The sequence below is a fragment of the Sapajus apella genome, unplaced genomic scaffold (genome assembly GCF_009761245.1).
Source record: "Sapajus apella isolate SASKATOON/1434 unplaced genomic scaffold, GSC_monkey_1.0 scaffold4, whole genome shotgun sequence".
Classification (NCBI taxonomy): Eukaryota; Metazoa; Chordata; class Mammalia; order Primates; family Cebidae; genus Sapajus; species Sapajus apella.
The window spans coordinates 13319592-13335276 of record NW_022436944.1 but is presented as its reverse complement, the minus strand read 5'-3'; the positions used below and the strand labels follow the sequence as shown (position 1 = coordinate 13335276).

General features: G+C 35.5%; 1 protein-coding gene and 1 long non-coding RNA gene across 8 annotated transcripts in view; one reads left to right on the top strand and one right to left on the bottom strand.

Annotated features, from left to right (window-relative positions):
• MME (membrane metalloendopeptidase) overlaps nt 1-15685 on the top strand; it is a 96918-nt gene that overhangs the window by 51928 nt on the left and 29305 nt on the right. For all 7 annotated transcript variants that reach the window (XM_032262769.1, XM_032262805.1, XM_032262822.1 and 4 more), the window contains 7 exons: nt 1479-1580; nt 3675-3811; nt 3921-4014; nt 5117-5245; nt 6042-6140; nt 8829-8909; nt 10220-10323. In XM_032262769.1, the coding sequence (XP_032118660.1) occupies nt 1479-1580; nt 3675-3811; nt 3921-4014; nt 5117-5245; nt 6042-6140; nt 8829-8909; nt 10220-10323 (746 nt within the window). The remainder of the gene's footprint in view (nt 1-1478; nt 1581-3674; nt 3812-3920; nt 4015-5116; nt 5246-6041; nt 6141-8828; nt 8910-10219; nt 10324-15685) is intronic.
• LOC116539673 overlaps nt 1-15685 on the bottom strand; it is a 34861-nt gene that overhangs the window by 17742 nt on the left and 1434 nt on the right. The window lies entirely within an intron of this gene.

Genomic DNA, 15685 nt, shown 5'->3' with positions numbered 1-15685 from the left:
AAAACAATAATTTCGCAACAAAGCCCAAGATGTGTATGCCTGAATTTCTTCTGGCTCTAGATGAACACTTGGAGTCTGAGTTGGCACTTTCTTCCCTCATTTTTCTTTGATACAGCATTGCAGTCTCAAGCGAGTGAACTCTGAGTCTAAGCAGCATCCAGGTTATTGATTAAACCCACAGTCAGAGTCAGTCTAGGACCCACAGAACTCTCTTTGTCATTGCAAGCAACAACATGCAACCCAGACTCCTTGTGTGCTTGGCTCTGCCATCTAATCTCATCAGAATCTTGAAGAGTCAATATCTTGAAGGGCAATTTTAGCTTTCCTGGGGCTACCGGAAACCAAAAATCTCCTATCAGAGTCAGGCTGTTTTTGGAGCTGCCGCTGGATGAATGGCATTTGGATGAGTTACATGTGGTTCTGTTTTGGAAACAGACTTGCTAGAGAACTGTTTTCTGCTCTGGGTTTTGCCACTTGCACCTTCCCAGACCATGCTTTCCTTTGACCAGCGCTGTCTCTGGAGTAGTTGTGTCTTACCTCAGCATTACGTGTCTATATTTACAGTCTTGTATTAGACCCTTGTATTAGATTGGCATGAAGTCTTAGTTATTTTTTAATCATTTATGCATCTCTAACAAAATCCAGCATAATATTTCAAACAGGACATGCTCAATAAATAATCATTTTCAGTAAATAAATAGGTAAGTGACCTATAGGGGAAACTGGAGCTATTGTCACTGAGAAATAATTCCAATTTTAAGCCTTTACCTTTTGTCTCTTCTCACTTAAAATTGGTTTAAACTCGTTTCAGCCACTAGTTGGGGAGTTTTTATTGTAATTTTCTTTTAATTCAGTGAAAGAAATAAAATTGGATGCTGCTGCATGTAGAGCACTGAGCTGGTCAGGCAAGATGGGAAAACAGTCACGAAGGTCCATTATGTTCCCATTCTCAGATAACTTGCAACCCAATTGTGCTCTGTACTAGGAATTTTCTGTGTTACTTGTCATAAATTCTTGTGGAAACTGTTACACTTTTTTTTCCTGGCTGAATTTTAACTAGGACACTGAATGGTAATGGTGAAGGTGGGAGAGAGAATATTTAAGAGAGAAATTGGAGATGACTATATCAAAGAAAGTTAGAATATGAAACAGCCACAGACACAACTGAACTGGCCATTAGCCAAAGCCCATAAATATTGACTATATGGCTTGGCAGTTGTCAAAATATAAAAAGATTTTTGAAAAATTTTTAACTTGACACCACAGCCAAATCTCAATAATTGTTACTTAATAGATTTACTCCAAAAATCTCTTACATTTCCCCTTTTTTTTTGAAATGACAAAAGAAATTACAAAAACAAGTACAGACTAGGACTTAAATCATGTTATACCTATTCTATATTTTTGTCCCCATATATAGTTCTGTTTTTCTAAAGAATTCTTAATTCTAAAATTCTGATCAAAAATTAAATCCATAGGCTACAGCTAAACCTGAAGATCGCAATGATCCAATGCTGCTTTATAACAAGATGACATTGGCCCAGCTCCAAAGCAACTTTTCACTAGAGATCAATGGGAAGGTAAGTGGTAAGTTTTATGTGCTGTCTTACTGTGCCATGTTCTAAATTATAACATTGAAACACTGTTTCTAAAATTCATCAAGTTTTTATTTATTGAAATAAATGGAACTTCAATAAGAATTTAGAAGACACCAACCATTTGACTTCATGACAAGCCCTAAAAAAACTATTTGAAATTATTACATGTACATCAGAGTAAATTTCAATGGTAAAATTTCTTTTCTTTCTCCTCTCCCCTCTCCTCCCCTCTGCTCCCCTCTCCTTTCTTTTTGACAGAGTCTCACTCTGTTACCCAGGCTGGAGTACAGTGACGCAATCTCAGCTTACTTCAACTTCTGCCTCACAGGCTCAAGCAATTCTCCTGCCTCCACCTCCCAAGTAGCTGGGGCTACAGACATGCACCACCACAACTGGCTAATATTTGTATTTTTAGTAGAGATGAAGTTTGTCCAGTCGGGTCTCGAACTCCTGTGCTCAAGTGATCTGCCCACCTCAGCCTCCCAGTGTTAAGATTATAGGTGTGAGCCACTGTTCCCAGCTGGTAAAATTCCTTTTAAGGCAGCTATAGAATAATACTAGAAACTCCCATAGAAAAGGGTTTGGAAAATACTAAAACTGAAAATCTTTCTGAGAGGCCATTATATAGTCATTAAACGTGGACAGTCACACACAAAAAGCACTAGATTTCCTTTTAACTCCTAAAAAGGATAACTTATTCATAAAACTTCCCATGTTCTCATCAAGGCCATCTATAGAGGTGTTCAGAACAATAATTCAGAAATAGAACACAAATAAAAAGAAAATCTATCTCATAGATTCCATTTATAAACAGAAACTGACTTCTTTTTTCTTACCTAGTATCCAATAATCTCTTTTTGTGGCTATGCATTTATTCTTGTATATTGCTTGATGCATACAGCCAGGAAATGAAGCAACATCCATGGGAAAATATACAAACTACCACATTCAGCGATGGCATTATCTTTAACACTAATTCTAGTTAACAAGGATTTTTCCAAAGGCGTTAATTATTGGATTAGGCATCTTACACAGAACTTTTTAATATAGTAAGTGTTTCATAAATATGTTTTAATAAATATGTTTTTAAACCATCAAAAGAAATGAGGAAAGGTGTATAGCATGGCACCCCATACTCAATAAATGATGTGTAATTGTGTTTGTTTGTGTGTGTATTTGTGTGTGTAAAATACAACCTAAGATAGTGATAGTCTTAAACATTCTCAATTCCCATTTAGAAAGATAAGATTTCATCTTTTGGTAACTCCAAACTTAGCTTCTGAACTATAAAAATGGCATGCCTGTAGACCCAATGTTGATAATTGAAAAGATGCTGTGTTCTTTGACTTCATAACATCACTGTACCACCACTATAACAGTATGTTTTCATCTATAGTAGGATTTCCATTGATAGGTGTTACTGTGTTTGAATGAATTGTTTATTAATATCCACTTTTAAAAGATAAATATTTTTGATGAAACCTCACTTTACTAAAAATACAAAAAAAAAAATTAGCTGGCCATGGTGGCATGCACCTGTAATCCCAGCTACTCAGGAGGCTGAGGCAGAGGAATTGCTTGAATCAAGGAGGTGAAGATTGCAGTGAGCCAAGATCGTACCACTGCACTGCAGCCTGGGTGACAGAATGAGACTTCATCTCACACACACACACACAAAAAGATAAACACTTTATACACATTTCCACTTTTGCATAAACTGAAAAAGCTTTATTTTGAAATGTTTCTATTTTTATTTTCTATATTGGTTAGAGCAAGAAGATGACAGTAAGCCTAATGTCTAGTTACATGTTCGCTAAGCTTAGAGGCTTTGTTTTTGCCCTCAAATGGTTGGCTTAATTAAGCTATGTAAATAATCACGTTGCAGAGCTAGGTTTTATTTTAAAACTGATTGAAACAATTGAGGAAGAATCCTAAGTGAATATCAAACTGATCATTGTGATAATTATGTGATGCAACTGACACCCTTTAATGTCCAACCCTGTAACTGTAACTGAATCTTGGTACCAGGAAGAGAAATCCCTAGTTTCTGAATCTTTCATGCCTGCTTTTTTCCAGCCATTCAGCTGGTCAAATTTCACAAATGAAATCATGTCAAGTGTGAATATTAATATTCCAAATGAAGAAGATGTGGTTGTTTATGCTCCAGAATATTTAACCAAACTTAAGCCCATTCTTACCAAATATTCTGCCAGGTAGGTATGTCATAGTGCCCATGTCCTCAAAGTTTGCATTTCATATCACTCTTCAGAAACTTTGCAGCCTCATCTTTTCTGTTGCTGGGTGGTGGTTTTTTTTACACAGAGATCTTCAAAATTTAATGTCCTGGAGATTCATAATGGATCTTGTAAGCAGCCTCAGCCGAACCTACAAGGAGTCCAGAAATGCTTTCCGCAAGGTGAAGAAAAAATCTCTATTTTCTTAAGACTTAAGCATAAAGTGATACATGGTAATGAAGGCTTGCCATGTACACTGCTAGGGTGTGGTGAACTTTGCGAAGGGACAAAATGCCAAAATTGGTTATCTTTCACATATTTGGGATATGTTGCCAAGAAAGATAAGTCTTCTTGGGCTTTGCCATCTTATGATAGTCTACATGGCACCATGATTGCATTGTCCTGTAAGGAGTTGCATTTGGTTATCTAAGCAGTTCATGAAAGAATACTGTCTTGATTTTTTAAATAAAAATAATTTCAGGGTTATCTATCTCAATTAACCTGATTTTCAGGTGCTCATTGCACCCTGGACTTATACAGAGATGGACTATATTGATGCAGACAGTCTATTCAAAGTACACCTACCTGGAGTTAAATTTAAGACCTTTTCTTAGCCTATACTGTGTTATGTAAACAGTCATCGTTTTGGTACTATGGTGAGGGGAGTAGACAGTAGGGATTGAGGAAGGAGAGACTCTAGCAAACATATTAATTGGTGTCTTGGAAAGAAAATAACTTTGATTTATTGAAATTTCCAGGTTTTATCCTTGAAAAGAAACTGTAGACATATTTTTAAAACTGAAGAATGCAAAAATGGTACTGTGTTAAAGCTCCCTTACTTAGGTTATCCCATTATTCTTAGATTTATACACATACAGGTTTTCTAAGTACTCAGAGTTCAGCTAAAACCTTGAAAAGCAGGAATGTGTTTTCTTGTATACCATATTTCCCCCATTGCATTTATTGAATATGACTTCACGTTTAGGTTTGTGTAGTGGTTACAATGTTGTATTTTTTTTTCTAATGCTTTCTACAACAATATTAACTTGTAATAGCCAAAAGTTCTACTGGGGCATCTACTGAAAATATGCCTGTTTTCAGATCATATATAAGTAAACAGTCCATTTGGATCACATTTCATTACAGGCTAGGGACATGTGCCTTGTAAGGAAAAGTGATGAATATTTTAAGAACTTAGATGAGACATTTTTGAAATGTGTACTGTTAATATGCTCCAGACATGTACTTCTGGTCAAACGCCATTTCCTTTTTTCTCTTCTGTAGGCCCTTTATGGTACAACCTCAGAAACAGCAACTTGGAGACGTTGTGCAAACTATGTCAATGGGAATATGGAAAATGCCGTGGGGAGGCTTTATGTGGAAGCAGCATTTGCTGGAGAGAGTAAACACGTGGTAATGTTTTCAGAATAATACACTGTCAGTTTGTTATACATGACACTATCAGTTTGTTCATGCTGATGGGTAATTACAGTTCTCCATCATTTGGCTAAAATTTTATTAATTTAGGCAGAGGACTTCTGAATCATAATATGCCATTGTTTCCCGATAAATCTTCCCTTGCCTTCCTCAAGAGTCTAGTTATGTTTCTGCTCCTAATAGTCCAAAACCAACTCACCATTTTCCAGAAGCAGTATATTCAGAGTGCCCAGCCACATGTTTGGATTATATAGTCATTTACAAACTCTTCTATTATCAAAATTTCCCCCAAATTATTAGCATTTTCTTAAAAACATAGAAAGGAACACAGGATTTATTTGGAGTATAAGAAATGTGCCTTATTTTTTGTTGTTATAGAAATGAAGACAATGGAATTTAATAGTATGGAATTTAATGAAAGAATTTATTGAAATGTCAATTTATCCTTAGCTAAACCACTAATAGAAATGACAGCACTAATATTTTTTGTTAGTTCTTCCAGTATGATAGTGAAACCATTACATTCTGAAAATGATTTTTACATTAATCCATATATTAAGACCTATTTAATCAAGAGTGTTGATAGCAGCAATGTTTCTTTAAAAATATAATGATCCCTTATATCTGTTAGTTAGGTCACAGTTTATCTATAAATTTACACTTATTAACATATTATTAAGTCATACGAAGACAGCATGTTGCTCTATTTTTAAAAATCTGTGTTACAAAGAATGAATTAATGGCCTATATTTGTCTTTTGTTCTGATTTGAGGTTGAGGACCTGATTGCACAGATCCGAGAAGTTTTTATTCAGACTTTAGATGACCTCACTTGGATGGATGCTGAGACAAAAAAGAGAGCTGAAGAAAAGGTAAAGAGCAGGCAGCTAACTAGAAAAGATTAACTTTTAAAACATTTAGAAAAAAATATAATCAAAGATTGCATAAAATCTTTTAAGCTCCTTCAAGATGCAGTGTTTCCAGGAAGAGTTTTTTTGAATAAAGATGTATTTCTATGATTTTAATCTTTTATCTCTGCAACCAATACTCTAGCAAGGTGAAAATATTAGGTTTCTGTTCAAGCAAATGTGCATTATTGGTGCATCATAAGATCAATAATTAAGGAGATGTTGAATAAGCTTTTTTATAACTCTTCCTGCCTACCCATAATGTACAGCTATTATTGAGACTTTTACTGTCTTGCTTAAGAATAAGTCTAAGATATCTCAGGAAATCTTAGGCTTAAATTTACCATGATCATTTGTCTTTAGAACATGTCCTGTGAGAACTCTGAACGTGCTTTATGAGCAGCATTCACATGCATCCTGACTAATCTCTGTAGTTAGGATGGCAGAAAAAGCAGACTATTTGGATTGATAGAGGAGACCATAATAAATTTATTTTAATAAGGTAATCAGCCTCTGGTCTAGTTTTATTTTAGAATTAAATCACATGGAAGAACAATCTTTTTTCAGCTCTCAAAGAGCCCTGAGTGGGTTAGGCCTAAAACCTAGGCCCCCAGTATTGCTATCTTTTCAACACTCTGGCCAGCTCTTCAGATACTCAGGTTGGATTTGCTCCTTTCATGTTGCAGCTGTGCACGACATGGTTCTGCTTGGTAAAGCCAGTTGGATTTTTCTAGATCAGCATTTCCAGAGTTGTGTCACAAAATACTGGACATGCAAGTTGTTCCACAAGAGGCTCATGGTCAAAAGAGTTTGGTGAACACTTCCTGTAGGATGTCTTCCCTCATCTCACCCTAGGCTAGGTTACATGCTCCTAGGGTGCGATTTTATCATCATACTTTGGAGTTAATGTTTATTTCACTGCTTATCATTGCTGTTTACAATAAGCTATTTATTGGCAGGGGAGGGCAGAAAATACCGCTTAGCATTATATCCTCAGCCCTTTAAGACATACCTGGCTCTTGGTAGACCACTGAAATATGTCAAATGAATAAATTGATAAATTAATTTCCCATCTTGGACATTTATAATAACCTACATTTCTAACCTTAGAATCTAACCTATTTTTAATTGTAAGAAGTCCTGCAATAAAGAAACTTGCTTAATGTTTTTGCTACAGTGTTTTTACCCAAAGCAATTGACAATAATTTTTTTTGTATGTACTACCTTATACTTACTGTAGAATTTGTGTCCTTTAGGACACTCTCTAGGGAAATGTCTTACAGGAAATAAAGTTTCATTGAGCGGGGGCTGGTTTGTAATGACTGATGGTGTGGAAACTTACAAGGAAATGGGCTTGGCCTTAGTGACTTCAGTGATACATATGAGGCCTGATCCACTGACTGGAGAAACCCTGGGCTCATGTAAAAGATTTGTAATAAAACCACATCCATTTGATGGCAAACCATGCAACTCAGAGATAGAGGCTAAACTCCCCATGAAAAATTTAAATTAATTAAATTATTTAAGAGTGATATGAAGTGGTAGAATCAAAAGTCAGATGTCATTGATAAAATCAAGAGAGAAATAAAATAAAAATAGAAATAGGAAGTAGTAAACAAGTGATAGTGAAATAATAAAATAAGTAAAATAAACTTTTAAAATAATTAAAAACGAACATTAGAAATAGTTGTAACTTTTAAAATAATTAAAAACGAATATTAGAAATAGTGGTTAATAGGCCAGGTGCAATGACTCACTGGTGTAATCCCAGCATTTTGGGAGGCTGAGGCAGACAGATTGCTTGAGCCCAAGAGTTCGAGACTAGCCTGGGCAACATGGCAAAATGCTGTCTCTATAAAAAATACAAAAATTATCTGGGTGTGGTGGTGCATGCCTGTAGTCCCAGCTGTTTGGGAGGCTGAGATGGGAAGATCACTTGAGCCTGGGAGGCGGAGGTTGCAGTGAGCCCTGATTGCTCTACTGCACTTCAGCCTGGGCAGCAGAGCAACACCTTGTCTCAAAAGAAAAAAAAAAAGAAAAAAGATAGTAGTAAATACATGATAAATATGAGCTGGAATAACAAGGAAAATTCTGTTTTCCACTTTTCTAATGTCATTTATTGAACTTGAGAAGATAGGTACACTGACTTTAGAGAATAAAGGAGAACATAAAAACCCTAGGAACCAATATTTAGGAATAATATTAGCAGCAAACCTGTAAGCCCATATCTGTTTTCTCAGCCAAATCAATGAAGTGGAAAGATAATTTTAACCTGCTAGAATGGAAGCTATTTTACTATATTACTCCTTCTGAGAAATTGAAAGAAAAACAAAAAAAGCCTTTGAGAGAAAAAGTTTATAAAAGTACAAAATATGTGGAATAATGAGTTTTGTCAGTTTTCATGTTGGTTTTCTTGAGAAAGCTGCAGCCTATAAGGATAAGGCATTAGAAACTAAATTTCAGACCCGTTTTTCATTTATTCTTGAACCTCCCCAAAAAAAGCCATTGCTATGATATCTGTTTAAGTATGTCAGACACTCATTTTATGAACAGTATGGATCAAGTTATTCAGTTGCTAGTTATGGGCAGATTACAAGTTTGTATCTGAAAGTTATATAATAATCTTCACATTCAATATTTTAATTTCCATAGGCCTTAGCAATTAAAGAAAGAATCGGCTATCCTGATGACATTATTTCAGATGACAACAAACTGAATAACGAGTACCTGGAGGTAAGTCTCTATAAAGAGCCTGGGCCACTGATACCTGAGACTGGTGGTAGTGTCATTTTTAGCTATGAGGTGCCTGAAATTATGTGAAGTAGCCTAAAACCCCAGGTCTTATTATATAAAACCTTCAACGCTAGTGCCAGAATGATATTTATTTTAGCCTTTTTGTTTTCCTTAGCCAGGATTATATTTGGTTATTGTTCATTTGGTTTCCATATATTCCATTTTAAGAACAGTAAGTAAAATCTGGTGTCCTTTAAAGAGTATCAAGGGATAGACATCAAGGTGGTGAACAAGAGGCAGACTCTCAGGCTCCTTATCACGTTTTACACAGGCTTCAAGTTTCCCTCCACCTTCTAAGTTTTCCTGTACTGGATAAACCAGTTCATGCTTACTCTATTTTAAAAGCACACTAAACACAACAAACTCTGATTTTGAGAACGAAAAACTATTTTGTTCTGCCCTGGTAATATAACAGTTAAAAAGCAGAGAGTTGCTTAAAGTCACTACGGTGCTGATTTCAGACTAAACTGAAAGTCCTGTTGCTAACTTTGTGGTCACCACACTACATGATACCCTGGTGACAGCGAGGTGATCCTTTCCCAGGTCCTGGGATGACAGTGATTTCTCATTCATTGATTACTAGTTTAGGTTGGGGATTTGCAAACCATACTGCCTTCTTCTCTTTCCATTTGCAGAAGAAACGACTTTCTCTTTTAAATGAGCTGGTTACAGCTTGTAAGCCCCAGGGGTCCTTATAGCAGGAGTGTAGTGGCTAGGAACAATTCAAAGCCAAGCTCCTTTGTTCCAGATCTCAGTTCCACCACTTATTTAAACTTGGGAAAGTGATTAAATTGTTTCTCAGGTTCCTTGACTTTAAAATGGGGATAGGAGCCCTTAGTTCATCTGTACTAAATGAGCATAATGTTAGATTCTATTAGTATAACAGAATTAAATGAGTATAATATATAATTTCAAGTACTTAAAACAGTACTTGGCACATGGTAAGTACTAAATAAGAATGTACTATTATCTGCCTGTGTTATGTGAGGATTAATGTGAGGTTTGTTTGACACTTGGTTTCCTTTGATTATTATAAAATAATAGACCGAATTCATGATTTGGTTAGAGTACTGACCTGTGATATACTAACAGAACTAGGTTAATTGGAACTACATCCTTTATTGGTAAGTTTTTTAATGCTCTCTGTTAACTTTATTGACTAATTTAAGAAAATATCCCCTATGTTTAAAGTAAAAATTTAGAAGATAATTGGTTTTAATATTTTCCCCGAAATCTTTTATGTAATCTAGCTGAACTACAAAGAAGATGAATACTTCGAGAACATAATTCAAAATTTGAAATTCAGCCAAAGTAAACAACTAAAGAAGCTCCGAGAAAAGGTGGACAAAGACGAGTGCGTATATTCTTGTTTCTAATGTGCTCATTTAGAAGCATTCGTTCCCTCTCTTTTTTGTTAGATTAAGTGAAAGAGCCTCAGTTAGAAAAATATTAAAAAGTACAACATCCTCTTTTTATTAAGAACTTCTAAAAGCATCTAATTATGGTATACTAAAGATATAGATCAAGAATTTAACCAAATTAAAATATCTTTTTCATTAAGGTATCCTAAAATTTATCTCATTTCTTTAGTTTCTTCTTACATTATTGTCTATCAGCTCAATTTATTTGTAAACAACATTCTCAAAAACACCTTAGCTTAAGTAAGCCAATCCATGGCTCCTTTAAGCCTCCTCTTAGCCTTACTCTGTATCCAGGATTTTCTTCTGCTGACAGCCCCACCTTTTTTCTATCAGTCAATTCCACAACTCCATCCCCTTCAGAGATAGTTAATGTAAGACTTTTCTAAGCCCAGTGGTAGTTAAATAGGAGATACCAAGAACTATTCCTATTCATAGTCTTCATATACTCTAAATCTCTGCTTATTAGTGACATCAGTACTTCATAAATAACTATTAGTTTAGAGTTTATTTTTTCTATTGAATAGATATATCTAACATATTTATCAGCATATGTGTTTATGCACTTAAATTTCTAGAACCACTTATATTGACTTTTTCTCCTTAGGCTCTTAGCCCCTAGAGAACAGGGGCTATTCCTTTTGACCATAAAGCCTCAGCATCTAGCACACTGAAAAATATCAGTTAAAACTAAATTAATGAGTGAGTGAGCAAGTGAAAAATAAATATACTAACTTAATTTGTGTGGTAACTAACACAATAATATGCCAAAGAGGTGCTTGGTTCATTCATGCATTCATTTATTCATTCATGTGTTTGTTTATTTAATATTTTGAAACACGAAGTCCAGGTGTCATTGGGTACTGGGAGAATCAAAGGTGAACTTTGATTACATGACAAGAGCAGAAGGTAGACAGGACATGATGTAATAAACTGCACCACCAGGAGGGAAATGTCATGCCAAGAAAAGTACAAAGTGCTGTGGGCTCATTTGATGATAAGACTGTTCTGTTCTCAGTAAACCAAGTACAGGTTGGACAAAGCTGCTAATGGAAATGCCAGTACATTTCAATCCTTACTCAACATGTTGAACTCTTGCAACACTGAGGTGTCCTGAAAGAGAGAGCAACTCTTTTGCTGACTTCTAAGTTTATGTTGGAACAAATAGTGTGTTGTCTGATGCTAAAAATGGGATTGCAAATATTATACGATGTTTAGTGTCCCATCTGGGAAAGAAGGTGTGTGGATACACATGCTTGGCATTATAATCAAGTTACCATATCCTATCACTCAGAACACACAAAAAGTTATGCAAAATAATTATCTGGGTGAATTTATAATCTGAGAAATTTCTTAGAAGTCTGTATATTTGTATTTCCTTGAAAATACACATACTAAGATTTAATAATTGTTAGCACTATAAAATATCTACAAATACTGTCAAATAGTATTTCTGAAATGGCCAAATTAATAAGTACCCATAGGACATCAGGAAATTTCTTCATAATTCTAAAAATAGTTGCCGAATTATTGCTTGATGTTTTCTTTTGAAGTTAAGTAGTACCAGTTTCATAATCATTTTTTCATATAATTTACACTGTTCATTTCCTTCTATCATATGGGCTGATTTTCTCTGCATTCTTCTCTTTTTAAGATAGATAATCAGAAGCCAAAAGTGTATACAATATTTTAATGAACATTTGGTCAATAGCATGCATACTTCAGTAGTACTTTTTGGGTCCTCCCCTTGGGCTTCTGATGATCACAAATGCAATATGAATTCTAAGGTCTTCTTTGCTATACAGAGCCAGTTTTTCTTCCTTTACTATATTCTGCCTGTTTACCAGATACAAAGCTTCAAAACTCTAGCTCCATATTATAATCACCTGGGGAACATTTAAAAAAATACTGATTCCCCAACTCAAGCACCCTAGATTGTGATGTAATTGCTCTGTAGCTGGAACCCAGTTACTGGTATTCTTTTTAAGTACCACCCACCAAGTGAGAAACCCTGAGTTAGTGTTAGTTCCTTTTTGTATGACATCATTCCTATTCATATTCAATTTATGGAATTTTCACAAGATGATGCCTTTCACTTGGCAGTTTAGGTTTAAAATTTATTTTTATCTTCCAAAATAATCAGAAACCCTCTGATAGTAATTGCATCAAACCATTAAGACTGAGCCTTCTAGGATACAACATGATCAAAGCTCCTCTTATTTTATTAAGGTTTCTTGCAGGAAAAATTACTGATTTATTTTGAACCTGCTTAAATAGCAATAAAGTCATTACTCCTTTTTCTTTTCTTTTTTATGGGGCACCAAGTTCAAGTCCTTGCTATGTATGTTTAGAGAGATAATTCCTATTGCTTCTACTTGTTCACATAGCCTGTAGTTACAGCTCAGAGAATTACATTTTCAGATGCTCAAGATCCTCACTCCCAAAGTCTCGAAAGAGAAATATGTGTGCATACCCAAAATTGAGGGTACAGAGTTTAGACTTTTGTAGGGTTATATTGTAGGGTACTTTAGAGAAATGATGATGCATTAAATTTTCAAGGCAGCAACTAATATGAGTTCAATTCGCCAAACAGTAAACCTCTAGACACTTTTTTCCCCAGTTCACATGCCCTCACTGGGCAAACTCATATACTTCTTAATATCTTCTATCATCATCATGTTAGCTGAATATTTGTATCTGACTCCGATCCATTTGCTGAGGTTCAAATCCAAATGTCTAGATGCTTATGAAACATCTCCATGTAGATGTCTTACTGAATCTACAAACACAGCATTTGTCATTTAGGCAAAAATTCATATCTGCCAATTTTCTAACAACCTCCATTTTACTGCTACCAAGAGAGAAACCAGGGACTCATTTTAATCATCCTAGACTGATATCTTTCTGTTATTCCTGACATATACAGTGATAGTTAATTCAAATCTCCATTTTAAAAAGTCTGCATCCATCAGCTGTTAATTAAATATGATGTAGGAATGGGGAGAGGGGATCTCCAGCTCACCATTCCCATGGTCACTTCTGTAATTCAGACATTTCTCATTGTTCATCGACTCATCTAAGCTATTATCCTAATTTTTATTACTAATCATCTTATATACCTTCAGTTTATCCTCCACATTGCTACCTTAGATATTTTTTTTTTGAAGTCACAAATTGGCATGTTATTTCCTCATGAAAACACTTCAGTGTGTCCCTGTTGCCTGTCTTATGTGTGTGACATCATAAAGGAGAACCAAGGCTCTTCATACCCCACACTAGCTCTCCATACCTCCTTCACATTCATCCTACATCTCACCATTTCCCGAAGTTCCAGCCATATGAATTATTTCCATATCTGTTCTCTGTCTTTCCCGCGTCTTGCTCTCTTTCCCTGGACCATGCTTTATGCCCTGGTTCACCTAACAGAAACCTACACATGGTTCGATTAAATGTTAAGTATCACCTCCTTCCTCATAGCACCCCACTGCATATTTCTCTTCACCTTGGGCTGCACTACACTTTGCACATTTTGGTCAAAGTTCCAGTACATTTTACTACATTTAGTTGGAGTAGCCCCTGTTGAAAGCAGAAACCAGATATTTGTGTCACCTGAGCTTAAACACTGGTGAATATAATGTAGCTCTTCATAAATGTTTATCGGGAGAATAAATGATAAAATTGCCAATTTGTGATAATGATGATAAAACTAACTCAGCTGCTAAAATAAGAATGGTCACATCTAAACATTTCACCATCATGGCTGGTGAAGATGCACATCATCTTTAACAAATTCAAGGAAAAAGTCAGGAAGTTGCACGTGAGACACCCAAGTTAATCATTTGGCTAAAATGGCCTCCCTCTGCTCTTATGAGTGGCTGGCAGCTGCAAAGGACAGGGGTTTAAATTTCAAAAGATATTAGTTCGTGTGGTTTCTGTTGCTTGATATGTGTTTCCAAAACCATCTCAAACATTATGTCTTTTAAGGATTTGGCGCCAGTTTGTAAAGAATTTTAAACATATCATTATAACATAGAAGTAGTGCTGGGTCAGGAATATAATATCCATTGGTTACTTAGTAATATTTCTAAAATATTTACTTTTAGTAACATGAATCTTCATTTAAAGTTCATAGAGCAAACATAAATCTCTAAAGAAAAAGAAGTACAAGAACGAAACAAAACAAAGTGTTTTTAGACGATGTTATTTTGTTAGTTTCTCAGGACAGAACTTTCTGTGATGTAATTGTTGCTAGTGTTTGTGAATCATGACTGTTGAGCCCTGGAGTTAACTTTTTATAAAATACAAAAAGGAATTTCATTTCTGCGTCTCTCTGGCTGTTCTGCATCAAAATGAAAGCACACTAACATTGACAGGAGCCAGGTCAATAAACATTTATTGAGCAACTGCTCTGTGTAGAGCACAGTGCTAAACACAATAGAAGATAAAAGAGGTGAATAAGATGTTGCCCTTTACTCGAGGCTATGATCTTAAGGAGCAGGTGATTAAAAATCAAATCTGATGAAAGGCAGGGTTTGGTTGGTGCTGTTACCAGGAAACAAAGTGCTAGAACAACACTTTTTTCAAACCACAATTCAAACTTTACTTATTAATAAAATATCCTCTGGAATCAATATGTCAGCATTTAAATTAATATTGAGGCGAACAGAGGATTCACTAAAGACAAAACAAAAATGAGCTCATATCTGTCTTCCCCTTGGTTGCTTCAAACATGATGTTTTTTTTCTAATCTTGTCCAGTTGGATGGTGGCACATCCCTGAAATAAGTGGAACCCCTAAGACTGGCAGCTCAACATCTGTGATTCCATGGTGCATATAGAAATTTCCTGAAAGGCCAGCACTCGCAAAAATGGCAGAGCAGTTGGCACCCTGGGAAGTGGCACTAGTTTTGCCACTGAGATGAGTGCCCAATACTCTTTTAGTGTCCCAGTTCTGCCATTCACAACCTGTGGCCTTTTAAAAGCCCTGCGGTTTCCTTATTTATACAACGAGTAGGCTGTGCTAGACTGTAGAGTATGTTTAAGGTTCTTTCTGGCATTAAAGTTCTGTGGACCTTACTGTGAAGCTTTGATAGAAGCCGAGAAGTTTTCCTCTTTGGCTTCTCCATATCAAATGACCCAAGAGAAAAAAAAAAAAACACCTTCTTGAGTGACAAAGAAGTACCTCGCTTCTTTCTAAAATATCTTTTCTGATTTTTCCACTTCACTGATGTTTCTAGAACGAATCTCCTTTCTAGTTAAGTTCTTTGTAGTTCAACTTGGGTATCAAAGGAAAAATAAT